Here is a 15,647-nt window from a genome sequence, read left to right on the forward strand (position 1 = left end):
TCCGCTGCTTGTTCTACAGTTCCCTTTCAAGAATCCTGTTGTAATGCTCAACAATAAGTAGAGAAAGTCAGGCAGTTCATCAGGATGAACTGTTCAATTTATTTTTTTATATATTCATAATATATATAAGCTCTGTCATTTGACAGAATGTTTGAACAAATTTCCCCTTTAGTCCATAGGAAATTTATATCTCACAGACTGAAGTACAACCTAAACTGTCTATTTGAATAAAAATAACCAGTCACACACAGACTATATGCAGGTTCTGTAACCCAAACTTAAGACAAAGTCATTTTACCATGTTACCAATAATCACTCATATGAGCATTAGCCATGCCTACTTAAATATACTGCTTTGGAAAAAAAAAAAGTATAAAAAGTTAAACATCAAACCAATAAATCAAGAGACTTTCACATTCATTTCTTGCTCTCCATAGGAGGTATATCACTGCTTCTCTAGACAGCAATTTTATGAAAGACAAGATGGGTATCCTGAAAGAGTCTGTCACTAACTGTTTAACAGCTGGACAAAACTTTTCAGAATAGTAAGGTTTCAAGAACTTTTGTGTATAAAGCAGGTTAGAGAATAAATTAATTGTAACAAAAGTTACCTTAACTAACATTGTAATAATACCTGTGTTTTTGTTCTTGCTGCAGTAACTGAGCTGCTATTTTTCTCAAGTCAGTCACTTCTTTGAGTTCATCATCATCTTCAGCCAGCAGCTGTTCTTTCTGAAGTCTGAAAAATTAAACATTAGTGACTTGCCTGACTTCAGTAAAGCAAGACACAGAAATGGCTGCGTTACTGGACAATAACTAAGAGGCACTTCCTATAAGCTCATTCTCTGTCACAAAAGGAGTGCTATGTGTTTGATATAACCTTTCCTCCATATGCAAGGAGCTTAGAACAAAACCACCCTCACACACCACCATCAGCAAATCCTTCCCAAAAAAGATCAAGATTTACCTTTTTTCATCTCCCCAGTCCTCATTCTGTTCTATTTTTTGGGATTTCTCAGGATGTTTTCCCCGTTCCTTACACAGAATGGAAAACAAACTTAAGATTTGAATCAAAAAAGCCCCAAACAAATCTGCTGAACGTTTTTTCTTTTGTCAAGTTTTGCTACCTTGATATAAGACAGCAATGATCCAGTCTGTACATCTCCTTGCTCAGGAACAGCTCCCTCTTCTGCATTCGGGTCGATGTAATCGTACACCTCCTGGTCTAGTGAGGATTGATGAAGAATAGAAAAGACAGTATTAAACAGTTCTCCCAACCAAACATTATTCCTGAGAGAGATAAGTACTTATGAAAAATGTCCTATAAAGACAAAACAATGAAATCACGTCTCCTTGAACTAGAAATAGTATTTTTTTCTTTCCTTTTGGTCTTGTCTATTGGTGATTATTATATCGCTTTCTGAAATTATGAAAATACAATGCCAACATGTGATCATACCATTTTGTGCAATCTTCTTGTATTAGATTACCTAAGCAAAAGTATTTATGTTACCTAAAATGACAGATGCACAACAGATAGTACCTTTCTGTGGATCAAGTTTACTTCCCATTACATGATTGTCATTCCTTAATGTCTGTTCCCTTGTTGATTCTGATACCTGGGAGTGAAGGCTGATTGTATCATCATCAGATGGCTGCAAAGAGAGTCAAATTTAATAAAAAACTTGCATATAAATTATTTTAGGATTTGCTAAGAAGTCACAAATTATGGTGCTACTGACCCTATCATGAGGAATGGCTCCCAGGACAGACAAAATAACATCCAAGCCAGATGGGGATGTTTTGTGGGCAGGGTTTTTTTGACAGGATGGAAAGGAAGTTTAAGAGAATCACAGTTTAGGGAGCGACACACAACTGTTCAGTATATAATAGAGAAATACAGTATTTTGTTCAAAGAGGTCCAGTCCAGCCCCACTCAGTGGGTTAAGAAAACTGTACTTAAGTACTTTCTTATCTAAAGCCTCCAACTACTTTGACCCTTTTCAGACCACTGGGGTAAATAAAATAAATTAAAAAAAAAAAAAAATCATAGCTTTACTTCTAATCATTTGGAATTTTCTTTAAAAACCTCCAGCTAGTAATATGGCTTGTTCTACAGCTTTCCCCACTAACAATCGCTCTGCATTTGTAATAATTCTCCCAAGTTTCAAAAATCTTTTGTTTTACACTATTCAGCTTTGACATCACTGTTATTAAATATGGCTCCTTAACCTATACTTCTACAAAATATACAGGTAACTTATATGGATTTTTGTTCATCACTTTAAACCTAGAGGATCATCCAGAAGTTTATTAAAATTTAAACAACAATGAGGATTACTAACATATACAAGACAAGTTTATTAGTCCAAATATACTTTCATTTTCTTATGTACATTAATTGATAACAAAATAAAGTTTCAAATAAATTTGGTTACACATTAAAAGATCTAAACAATTCCTTTAGGTCAGAATTCAGTTTTAAAAGCTAGGAAATTTGGACTGGAATGAACCTTAACCAGAAAAGTCAAAGCAATACGTAAATAATTTGTGTCTGATACTGTCAGCCTAATGGTTTAAACTCAACTGTAAAGATTTTCACAGAATGTTATATTCAACTTAGTAAAGTATTTCTCATATTATACAAAATACAAAGGAAAGAAAAATTCTAGACCCCAGAAATAACAAAAATCCAACACTGAAAAATACTCACTTCTGTTGTGGACAACCTTTTATCTCCATTATCACTTCCGATGCCAGAATCCGGTCCATGATTTTTATTGGGATAAAAGTCCTCCATACTACATTAAGAAAAACAACACAAAAAACACACAGGAATGAAACAAGCTAGTTTCACTTTTCTGAAAGAAAATAAAATCCTTTAAAAAATATATTCTCTATATGCATCTGCAGTTGCTGATACAGAATTTTTACACAATACCCCATGTGCAGTGAACAAATTCCTAATATCCCAAAGGAGTTGTTTAAGAAAAAAAGTATCAAACCAAAGTTAAAGTTGGAACAATTACAGTACTCTCTGTATTTATGCGATTTTAGAATTGTTCTATTTCATTCAGAATACCATCTTCAGAAAAGAAGGCTTCCTCTGAAAAAAGGCAATTTGTTGAATTCTATTGGCAGACATGGTTTTCTATTAGCAGCAAATATACATTCCCTAATAGGCTGTCATATTATAATGGTTTAACTCTGCCTGAATATTCAAGAAGTATTTCCTCCACATTTATGCCTTCTGAAGACATAAAATTGGCAGTATCAGCATGTTGTTTTCCAACTGTGCACTGGAGCTTGGTTTAAATCATAGGATTATCTGGAAAGTTTAATTAAACAAGTTCTCACTACTACAAATATGATGTACAGTGGTAACATCCATGACCACCTTCCTTTGCAATATATTTTAGCTGTAGGCCTTAAGTTCAGTGGAGGCTTCTGAGCAGCAGTTGTGGACTGCACTTTTTAGGAGCATTTAAAAGCTATCTACAGACACTGTGGACTAATTCCCTATGGCACAGATGCCCAAGATCAAGACCATGGACTGAATTTGATGGTTCAGATGGTTCTGTGTAAGTTTTATTCATTACTTTCATTTTTCCTTCAGCCTTGAACACACAGAGGCACAAGTTGCACTTGTCATTTTTTAAAAATAGGCAAAAAGACTATTGTTCCATATGTTTTTCCAATGGCAAGTTGACAACAGAAAATACAAAAGCATACTCATTTAATTACTCAAGAGGTACTCAGTAGAGAAGCCCAACAAAATATTCTGCACTTTTTAACCCCGACTAATCTAATAAAAAAAAATCCATGGTATTTCACTGACGCTTTTTTCCTTAATATATATATATATATAATGTGGGAGGCAGACTTTCCATCCAACAGACTAACTCTATATTCAGGACATTTATGGGAACTTCTCATCTAATGTTTTGACATATCTGTTTGAGAAATACATAGCTGGGTTTTCCAATCAAAAAAAAATTAGAATACATCTTTGTTACAATTTCCAAATCTTTAGCAAGAACAGTGAAAATTTTTCATAGCAACTTGGATGACTCAATTAAGCTTCCAGTAACACGACCTTAGAAAATACATACTATGACTCCCAAATAAAGAACAGTTAAAGTACTGAAATTACAGCTATTATCTGTAATAGAAAGATCACTTCATAGCAAATGCTAAAGTGAAATAAACCACAAAACCCCACTACTCACCTGTCTGTGAGTGGCTGGGAAGGGATTCGTTTACCTAATGACGGAAGATCCAAAGAATCTGGCTTTTTATCTATTCTGAGGCACGCCTGAATGCTGAGGAATTTAAATATATGTACTTTACCCTTTAAACATATCTGTTGGGAAACAAACAAGCAAAACCAAAAATCTTAATTACAAAGCATGGCTTTTGAAAATGCACCCCAAGAAATACTTTCTACACTAAGTTTGTACTCACAGCTTCCCACTAGAAGAAATATCGCTAGAAAAAATGAAAACCTAATTGTTATCACTCAAAACAGCTTCCTCTTTCTTAAGATCCTAATGCAAATTTCTGAACTAGAATGCTTTAATACTAACCTGTGCTGGTGGTATCTGCATTGGATTATTATCCAAAACTATAACTTGTAAGTGACGTAACTTTCTGTAACAAATGGGAATTTCTGTAATTTTATTACAAGAAAAATCCAGCTTTACCAAGGGAAGGTCTCCTAATTCTGCATTGGGGGAAACAAAAAAGAGAATCAGATATCTTAACACTTTACCTAATTTACCTACATCAAAGAAATTAAGACTAGCAGCTTACCATCTGGCAGCATATGGAGATTATTTCTTCTTATGTTTAATTCTCTAAGTGACTGCAATTTTCCTATCTGCTGGGGAAGAACCTGAAGTTCATTGCAGCTAATATCCTAAGAAAGATATAATTAATAAGTTAACTGAACACCTTAAATGAAATTAAACAATGGAAGACTGCTATCAAAAATACTATGAAGCATACTAGAAAAAAAGATATCATGTCTGTCTTTTTTTTCCACAAAAGGAAGTACCACCATAACAGGACTCATTTTTTCTTCAGCAGTGATTCACATTTCAGAAACTCAATCAAAAAATGTTGAACCAATGAATAATGAAAGACCAGTTTTGAGATTGAAACTATAGCACAGGAATCAGGAGTTCCTGGTGTAGGTCCCATATCAGTTAAGAACTTTTGTGCTACTTCCAGTGAATGATTTGCATTCTGTTCTTTACCTTGAACCAATCTATGCAACGAAAAATTTACAAAGAACAATAGCAGGCTCACCAACTTTTTAGATACAAGCACTAGATGGTGACAAAGCTGCACTAAGTGAACACACACTATAGCTATTTCTACCACTAATTTAACATTATTATGTAGTCCAGACTGAGTCAATCACATTCCTGTAACATAATTTCTAATCTTTTTTATTTCTGATTCAATAACATTGACTTTAGAGATTAGTTTCCCAGATTAAGTAACAATGATACATATACATCTCTTGAAAAAACTGGAAGCTGCTTTTAAAGGCAAGCTGAGGCAGTAACCAGAAGGAAAGCCTTCACCAGATGAATCCAGCCTTCTTCTCCACTACATGCTTCCAGAGCTTCAGCTTAGGCATTGCTCATCTGTTTCTGGCTACTATGATGTCTGCACACAGCTGATTATCTCTCAAGTTGCTTGGGATCAACTGTTGGGTCTCTATTGCAAGTTCTTTTCTATCTACATCACCAAATTTAAGATGGGATTCCCTTCCTAAAAGCATCTTTCTAGCATGTGGCTTATTTGTCAACTTTAAAAAAAAAAAGTATATTATTACTTACGTTCTAAACAGGTGTAACACAGGTATTGGACTGAAACTCTTTAGTATGTTCTTAATCTGTGTCATCACACATGCATTCTAGATTTGACAATTTTGAGAAATAAACCAAAAATACCACAACTGCAATTCTGAAAAAACATTCACCTCCTGTAAACAATAGCAATGACCCCACCTTGAAATCCTTATGACATTGAAGTGAGCATAAAGAATTTCTCACCAAAGAGTAGAGGACACTAGAAAAGCCTCACAAACATTCAGAATATGTCATTTAAAAAATAATGCTGATTTATAGCTCAGAAATTAGGTCATGTTAAAAGAAATCTCCAGGGCATATACAGCTACTCTGGAAACAGGATATGGATTGCTTTCAACAACTAAAGAAGTCATATATATACTGAAGAAAAAAAAAAAAAAAAAAATCAGACCTAATCCAGGTGCCAGGTCTGAGAGTAATTGTGCATACTTCTCCAAAACACATGAGTCTAACCCTAACATGGAGTAATGATCAGAAAAGCCCAGAGTACTAAGAATTATAGAGGAAGTCATGGAGAACAAAGCACAAAACATGAGTATACCATAGAATAAAGTCTTGTTGTACAGACACCTAGATTGTGATTATCACACATCACTATTCACCTCAATCAAAATAAAGGAATAGTAGAAATGGGAAGGAAAGAAAAACAGAACAAAACAATGACTGAATGGCATAACTCGTGTAAGAGTACAGAGCAGAGATGAACTCTTCTGATGGAAAGAAGATTCTTGATAATATAATAAATAGAATTATTACTACTGCAAAGAAGATAGAAAAAAACCCACCATTTTTAGTGACATACAAGGGACTCAAATAAAATGGATCTAAAGAGCAGTTTTATTTCTGAACCTCTTACACTTCAGTTAACTCATACTGATTTTTGTTTAACCCTATTTTTGAAACACTACAATATATTACACCTGTAATTTGAGCTCAAACACTAAGAAAAAGCAGTAACTGAATTTACATATTGTAGTTCTATATTTTTAAAAAAATATTAACTTTTTATTACACAGTAAATAAACTGCTTATAGTTTAACTTTTAGTACAATGGTTCACAATTGTACTTACCAACTCCATTAGATCTCTCAATTTTCCAATTTCTTCTGGAATGGACACCAGCTTATTATTACTGACAACCAGAACTTTAAGTGGAAGATCAAACAGGTATTTTGGCAATGTCGATAAAAGATTTCGACTTGAAAAAAGAAAAATTAACAAAGCTAGATTATAATCTGCTTTTTAGGCCTGACAAAGTCTGAGATGCACATCGTACAACTTTTCTCTTATTCCAGAAGATATTCTCCAGCTATTACAGTTTCATCTAAATTTAAGCTACAATCTTCATCATGAATTCCTTACCAGATGAAGCCTCTCTCAGCTATGTGAATTTTAGATCTCCATCTCACTTGATGGAAAGAGTATATACTAGAACTGAATCTAACACTAAAATGTACATAGAAATCTATTAAAAGACATGTTTGATGTTTGCTTTTATCCTGCTGGTACCTTCAGAAGGACCACCTGATGTAACAGTCCACCAATATGAAGTTAATATTCTCAGAAAAACAGACCTTTACACAAGGTGATTGCTTCTCATGTCATGTGGTCGCGTCACTCCTGAGCCATCACTAAAAGCCCTTAACATTTATTTATTACTTTGCTGGGCAATAGTCTGGAAGCTAAGTTTTACTTAAATTTTATTTATTTTGTGTATACCATTTTCTAACTGCATGCACGTCTGCTTTGTACACAAAAAATATACTGACAATTTGATTTAAATCCATATTGGAAAAACTACCAACTGCAGACTGCCACTGTCAGAAACACACTTTTTTTTTCTAATAATGTACATTTTAATAAGCCATTGGAAACCCAGCTTGTTCAGATAAGGTATGAAAGCAATTCCTTTCATACATAAATGTAATAAAATTTCAGTAATTGCTGTTGCTTTAAGTAAAACTGTGTAGAGGTTAGTTCTCTTTTGGAAAATACCCACAAAACCCCCAACTTTCAAGCACTGACATTTGTATTCACACTGTATCAAGAAAAACTCAGAAGTTTTACTGTTTAACTTATATGTATCAGAGCACTGTTTTCATACTGAAAAAGATACAAAGCTTTTTACATTATTTTTATCCATGACTACAGTTTATAGAGGTGCAAACCTAAACAAAAATAAATTTGCCCCTGCAACATTTAAGTTTCAAAGTACTGCCATTTAAAAATGAAAGTAAAATTCTATCAGTATCTTTATAAAAGTAAAAAATTAACAGAATAAATATGTTAAGTGAACAATCCAAGTAAGTTTTGGATGCAGATATGCAGTAAGTCTCCTTTTTTATGTTGTATTTCAGGCAGATATGACAGGCATTTTTGGTTGGAGAGCATGAGAAGTGCAAATGCAATGTGCAAGGAAGCTTTTTTTAAATGTTATAAAAGTGGCAATGAAACAGTTATCCTCTGTATCACTTCAGTTTCCTCTGGTTTCCTTTTTTTTTTTTTTGGTTGTTTTTTAAAGAGAGCTGCCTACTTTACTATGAATTGCACAATACATTTCTTCAGTCATCTGAATCCAAAATTAGAATTTGAGATCACATGGTTTTCTTCTGTAACAGCATCTTAGCCTGTTCTTCAACTACTACAGTCCACGTGTTCATGCATTTCTAAAACAGTCCTCAGACATGAACACAAAAACGAAGACAAAGCAGTAAGGCAAATGATTACAGGAGAGGACTCTTGAAGTAACATGGAACAAGCAGTTAGAAGTACATGCTACTTTAATTTCTATGTAAAGAATTGTATTCAGCACCTCAAATACTGTTAAGAGAAACGGGCTGTTGCTGGTCTCTGAAGAAAGGTCAACTTTCTATCAGAAAACACTGCAGTTTTATCATAACATCAATACTCTCTAGAATTGCCACAGAATACACTACTCGTATTATCACTGATAGTTGCAGATTTTGAGACATAGTTTGTAGGGGTTTTTTTTGGTGGTGGTTTTTTTTTTTTTTCCTTTCAAGGATCAATTCACAAAGTTTTTTCACAATAAATTCTGGAACCAAAACTCACATGATAAATAGCTCTTAGACAAGAAGATTCTTTTGGACTTGATGTAGTCAATATAAGAAACAAGGAATATTGTGGAAAATGGGGTCTCTGTCTTTTTGAGAGGGTTCTTCTAGATTTCCCTCTCCTTCTACAGCTTACACTCATCTTCTGTTCTTCTGAGAAAATCCAACCATGTGTTTTCCAAGTTTAAGAACAGCAATACAGCAATGTATGTAAATGATGTGCAAAATGAGGCAGGCCTTCTGGCCAGAGTAATCTACTCTCTTGAGAGCAGCAAATTTACACATGTAGTTTCTGAACTTTGTCTGTCTGTATAACATTAAAAACAAAAAAGAAAACTTTGTAAACTCTCCTTACCCTCAGCTACCACAGTTTACTGACTGAAATTTAGTGATGCATTCAATTCCTTCCCACAAAGGAAGCAACAACTGCTAGCCCTAAACCAACAACTATAAGGCAAACAAACAACAGAGTTCTATCTATCTGGGCAAAATGAGGGCACAAGTGCACTCAGTGACCTGATGAAGTAGAATACCACCTCTACAATGATATAAATTATATAAAGACCAAAAATATCAAGCATTACTCACCTAATGTTAAGGTAGGTAAGCATTTGCAGGTTTTTAATAGATTCTGGAATGGATTTGATGCAGTTGTGATACAAATTTAAAGTTTCCAGTGGTGCAAACAGCCAGACATCAGGAGGAATTTCAGTAAATCTGTTCTTTGAAAGATCTAAAAGCAAAAGAAAAAAATAATCCCTTTTTAGTCAAAAATGTCCCTGCAGTAAGGAGAGATAAAAGTACCCACTGTTATTCTTGTCATGTTCCTAAAAATTTAGGTGTTGCAAGAAGTGTAAAATAATTCTGTTTTACCAGATGCTACTGCATATAATTAATACACAAAAAAAAAGACTGAAAACACCGAAAGATTATTTTTTGATATGCAATTATAACAGAAAATAGAAAAATGACAGGAATTGATATATTACCCGCTACATAATTAAGAACAATTAAAATGCCGTTTTGATTGTCCCTCCTCTATCAGTCTTTGTTCTGTGCAACCGTTGGGTTTTTTCCTCCAATTCTAGGCACAACAGTAAGTCAATGTACAAACCCAGCAAACATTACTTTTCCTGTCTGACAGCTACATTAGAATCTCATCTCATTGTACAAAATATCTGCAATGCTAAAGCCCAAGTTTGCAAAAAGCTTACATATTTATTTTGGTGAAGAACTACAATTCTCAAGTAAAAAGCATTCTTTTTGCAAGCACAGTAACCGAGACATTCTCCAGGTACGCATTTACAACTTAGCTAAAATGAGGATAAAGTTGCAAAAAACAATGCCAAGTGCATTTAGCTATAAAAATACGGTTGCAATTTAGCCTACCCTACAAGCAGAAAGAAGAGATATCTTTGACAATGGGAACATAATACTTGAATTAGAGTTATTCTGACAATGCATGACTGCATACGGAGTATTTTAAAAAAATCAGAGCACTACAAAAATGCATAGCATCTCTGACTATATGAAATCTTTAAAGAGACCAGAAAATTCAAGTGGGATGCAACCCAAGAATCCTGGAAATTATCAGTTAACTACCAAAGCCTGTGTCATAAAAACTCCATGAAACTATCTTAGAAGAGAGATTTACTTGAAGAATGACTGTCTACTTTTTTGAAAGTAACTCTGGTTCCCAACCCAAGATATTTCAAAAGGATGTGGTTTCTCAGAAACGCTGAACAAACTCTTTTAACAAAGATGCAATATAAATCCCTTGCTATTTCAGGCTTTAGTTCTCAGTTTTTAACACTTGCGTGAAATAACTGTGTTTCTGTTTAGTTCCTATCACATTATCATTGGAACATACATTACTCTGTTCTACACTAGACTGAAAAAAACAGACTAGAAAGTGACTGGAAAAATGGTTCAAAGTCACCATCAGGCACAAAAAAAGACCTCAACAGTCTGAAGTATAACCGTCAAGACAGCCACAAGCAACATTTCTCAGGGCCAACACTGGAATCAGCATCGTTTAATATCTTCATCAACAACCTGGAAAACAGGATCAAATATGCCCTCAGGAAGTGCATGGACAACACCAAGTTGGAGGGATTGAAGAGGCAACTCACACACTGGAGGGATGGGATGCCAGCCAGAGTGACCTTGACAGGCAGGCCCCCCCCACCTAATAAAGGCCAATGCAAAGACCTGCACCTATGGCAGAGTAACTCCTCACACTAGTGTGGGCTAAAGGCCAAAACACAGAACGTTGCTTTGCAGAGAAGAACACACAGTGCTGGTCCACAACAGGCTGAATGCAAGTCATGAGAGTGCACAGTAGCCAGGAATGCCATCCACACAGTGTGCTGTAGATGCCTGTCAAATAGAAAGAAGTGGTACAATGAAACATCACCTTCTTGTGGCATTATTTTTGGAAGTAGCCTCAACTTTGCTTCCTGAAGTCTAGAATATGTGAAACTCGTGAGCTGACTGTCACTCCATTGTTCCATCATTTCTAAGAAACATTCTCAAGCTAAAACATCACAAAGCCTTCTTTTAGATCATGGCATCCACTGCTGATGCAGAATTCTGCAAACTCTTGTAGCTAGAGGCAAAGACCTAGACTGCAGGACTGACATTGTTAATGAACTGAATGAAAAATGGATGAAGTTAACTGAAACTAAACATCCCAGCTAAAACACTTATTAAAAAAATTTAGCATAGCTTGAGAAAGCTTTCACAATAATGAGGTTTGGGTTTGTTTTCTACCACATCAATGTTCAAAACATTAGAGAAAGATGGCAGCTTTCACATGAAGATTCTCTGCAAAACCATTTTGAGGTTAAACAAAGGCTCTTTTATTCTAATATTCTGCGGAGTGGGATAATTGTGTGAAAAGATGCACACAGTTTTATTGCTGGCGTAGTTTTACAACCTCCAACATATGAACAGTCTTTGATACAACCCTATTCTGAAGAAATCCATTCTAAATTTCTTCTTGATTTGTTTTATCAGCAACTGGAAAGACGACTGAAGGCTAGTTCAAAGATCTAGTCCACAAAACACAAATGACAGAATCCCACCCTACTGCCACTGATCCAAAGAGCAAGACTGTAGGTTACATCTGAACTGGAAGATTCAAGAGCACCATGAAAATTCTGCCACTGTATGAGCATCCAGCCATACTCCAACTGCACATCTTGGAAAGACACAAGTTAAAAAACAGCTCTGCATTTCTTCTGTAGAAATAATACCCAGAGGTGGGCCAGACAACGACTATACTGCGCATCAACTCTCTGCTCTGGACAATGAGTGGACCAGGACTGTAATCCTCAGACAATATAAAACCAGCTGGGGTTTCAACCATGACCTGACAAAAATCACATTACTACAGCCTGGCTGAAGTCCCTTAGTGCACTCTTGTAGAAAAACCATACAAATTCACATTAGAACAAAAGATACAAATATTGTGAAATTGGTATATATTCCTGCTGAATATACTTCCTTGAAAACAATGCCTTAAGGCACTGTGGGGCAAGGACTCCACTTTTCCATTGCCCAGAAGTCCTATTAAAATAGGAAATTATACCCATTACCTGTCAATAATAAAATAAAAAGGTAAATAAAAAGTTAGAAGATGACTTCTCTTCCAAGTAATTCTTCATTCATTCATTGCAAAACTGTATTAGAGTACCCCCAGGGGTTCAGATCTCTCTAAAGAGAAAGATTCAAGCGTATATAGTTTTCCACAGGAGTCATATATTAAATGTACTTAACAGCTTTTTAAAAACAAGTAATGCTGCTCTTTACCCAAACTGAAAAATTATTTCTACTCCAGAAATCTTTTCACCAGCAAAAAATTTAGTTCATCTATTCCACTAAACAAAATGTAGATATGAAGTTTATGCTATTTACATACCTTCTGAAGACTAATAACTCAATGTACAACTGAGAAAATATTGTAAGAAAAAAGGAGGAAACTTAGGGAATAGAGTGTTCCTCTACAAACAAGCTAGAATTAATCTCAAACAAAATGGAAGCACATTGCTGGCACTTAAAATGGGAATGGTTCCTTAAGAACAATTAGAAGCAGCAAGGAAAGCTGCTAAATGCAGAACTGCAGATGATTTAAGATGACAACTCCTCTAGAAGTGAGATTAGAGGAATTCTTTGCTTAACTCTAAATCTCTAAAACTCTAAATTGGGGTGTTAGGTGAGGACTAAATAGAAGATATCATCCACGACTGCTCATGAATCACAGGGTATTTCAATTCACTATCTCTGCAGAAACAATAAAAGTGAGAAGTACACCATTACTAAGGTTAAATTTAAAAGGAGAACTACAAAAATAGGAAGAAGTTGGTTGCAAGCTTAGATTCTTTAACACAGAGTAGTCTTTACTGAATGCAAGATGATGAAAAAAAAATATATTGAAAGTTCAAAAGATAAGAATTTTAGGAAAGCAGTCAGAGTCTGGAGGGGAAGCTACTAGAAGTAAAACGGTATCTTGTATAAATTTAAGCCATGATCAAAAGGAAAATAAAAAAATCTCAAGCTGTCAGGTTACAGCCGTGTACAGTAAGGTAGTCAAATAGTATTAACATCCTGTTTATTTTGGTTTTGCAATTTTCCCCAAGCATTCATTACTGCTTACTATCAGAAGCATGCTGCTAGAGCAGACTGGCCTTTTATTTGATCCAGTACAATCTTTTTTATATTCATGCTTTGCACACACTACACGTTGAATTTGAAATACAATGCTTAGTTGGGAAATTTACACTTAAATCTCATCTTGATATTATTTTTCATAAAAATATGCCAATCCATGATACAAGTGTTGGGTTTTTGTTTGCTCAAAATGTTCCAAAATTTTTTTTAGAAACTACATTGAAGAGAAAAGAACACCCCACCCCTACCCCACTAACCTCACCCTCCGCAAAACCCAGATCTGCTCTCTTAACTCCTAATATGTTCAGATTTTCCTAGCCAGTTTTTCTAGTAATGCTTTAGCCAAGTCTAAGACCAAAAAAATCTAAGCACAAAAGTAACTATGTAATTAGTCCTACAGAAGTCAACAAATGTATAAAATTAAGTGTCCAGATCTGAACCTAAAGATACACTTTTAGCCAATCTAAACACAAATCTGAGACCAACACACAGAACACAAGTAGAATTTATTCAGCTGTCACATGCAAGATGATTCTGGAGAAAAAAAAAGAGTAGTCTCAAACAGTGCAGAAGCACCTGCATATGGTAATTCCAGGAGGCAGACGTTTTCTATGTCCACAAAACAGTCACCTTGTGATTCAAATCCTGTGATGGTTAAAATTAAACAATAACAGCGTTAAAAAAACCCTTCTGTTTAATTATATTTCACACAGCAATTATTGATTCCCTTGACAGGCCAATGGTACTGAAGAAATACAGGCAGGCAGTTGTTCTTAGTGTCACGCTCCAAAGCCACCACATGACCATGTGTCCTACCAACTATTCCGTTACACAAATATCCCATGTTTCTTTTTCTCCCATCTCAAACAGAAAGCCAAGTCTCTCTCCTTCTATAAAGAGATAATTATCAGATTTGCATTCTATCCAACGGAGTTCCAAGAGTGATAGCAATAACAAAGACCGACCAAATCTTTACTGATGTGTCACCTTCACCCATAAGTAAGGACATTAGACTTCAGACACCTTTAACTTCACAGTGAGCCACAGTAAAAGACAGTCATTATTTATACCACAGCATTCAAGGAACAGGAGACAAAATACATAATTTAAAAAATTAATTTCTGTTGCACAAATATATTCTGGATGCTGAAACATCAAAATATTTGAAAGGAATCAGGCAGTAAATGTATGCTTTTCCCTATCTCCCTGAGGAGGAACGAAAGTTAAATCCAAGCTGCCAAGCATTTAGTATTAACCAAAAAGCAAAGATGCATGCACTAAATATAGTGAAATTTGTCTCAAAAAACACCCCAAAACAACAACAAAATCCCTGAGCCACACTATAAAAGTCTAATACCTTGAGCTGTAACGGGCATGGGTTGTCTACCTCCTACCAGGAATGGAGATTCCAGCATAGCATAGAAAGAAAAGTAGGAATCCAAAACTAAGACTAGGTCAAGCTTATCAAAGCAGTCCAACACTTCAACTACACTGTGCCCACCTTGGACTCCTGGCATGCTGGGGTCAACCTGCAGAGCCCTGCAATGTTATTATATAGCTTTAGTACACGTAGCAGAGGGAATCTCCCACCTACTGCTGATGGACAGCAACCAGGGCTACAGAATTACTCAAAAACATTTAAAACTAAGTAGAAAAAGAACATCCAAATCTCTCAGTTGGAGTGTTGCTATTGTTCGTGATTGTGGTTCAACAAGTAATTCCTCAGCATTTGCATAAATTAATTAGCTCCTACCCTATTTTATGTTATACTAGCACAGTCTGCACGGCCATACCATGGGAAAGTTTAATCTTCAGGACAACCAAGACTGCACATCTCCCATTCAAGTATGTTGAAAATACAAAATCTGTATTTTAACATTATCATTAGCTTTGTCATCTTCTTTACTGGAAATAATTAAATGCAGATGCTCAGAAATTTTATTTAAAATAAATACTGATGAGCTAACACTAAACTTGGTTTATCCACATCTGAAAATGTCATCCTTCATTTTACTACTCT

The 15,647-nt window shown here is 35.1% G+C and overlaps 1 protein-coding gene across 4 annotated transcripts in view; it reads right to left on the minus strand.

Moving 5' to 3' along the window:
* Positions 1-9,685, minus strand: part of LRCH2 (leucine rich repeats and calponin homology domain containing 2) — a 36,943-nt gene extending 27,258 nt beyond the window's left edge. For all 4 annotated transcript variants that reach the window (XR_003398386.1, XM_026848358.1, XM_026848357.1 and 1 more), the window contains exons 1-10: positions 9,545-9,685; positions 6,954-7,080; positions 4,813-4,918; positions 4,587-4,723; positions 4,230-4,363; positions 2,714-2,801; positions 1,544-1,655; positions 1,128-1,225; positions 968-1,035; positions 635-739 (exon numbers count right to left, since the gene is read on the minus strand). Coding sequence is in view for 3 of the 4 variants with exons in the window: in XM_026848358.1 (XP_026704159.1) it covers positions 635-739; positions 968-1,035; positions 1,128-1,225; positions 1,544-1,655; positions 2,714-2,801; positions 4,230-4,363; positions 4,587-4,723; positions 4,813-4,918; positions 6,954-7,080; positions 9,545-9,567 (998 nt within the window). In the remaining variant the exon portion in view is untranslated. The remainder of the gene's footprint in view (positions 1-634; positions 740-967; positions 1,036-1,127; positions 1,226-1,543; positions 1,656-2,713; positions 2,802-4,229; positions 4,364-4,586; positions 4,724-4,812; positions 4,919-6,953; positions 7,081-9,544) is intronic.
* Positions 9,686-15,647: the final 5,962 nt, after the last annotated feature.

The sequence above is a fragment of the Athene cunicularia genome, assembly GCF_003259725.1.
Source record: "Athene cunicularia isolate RWA chromosome 4 unlocalized genomic scaffold, athCun1 chr4_part3, whole genome shotgun sequence".
Classification (NCBI taxonomy): domain Eukaryota; kingdom Metazoa; phylum Chordata; class Aves; order Strigiformes; family Strigidae; genus Athene; species Athene cunicularia.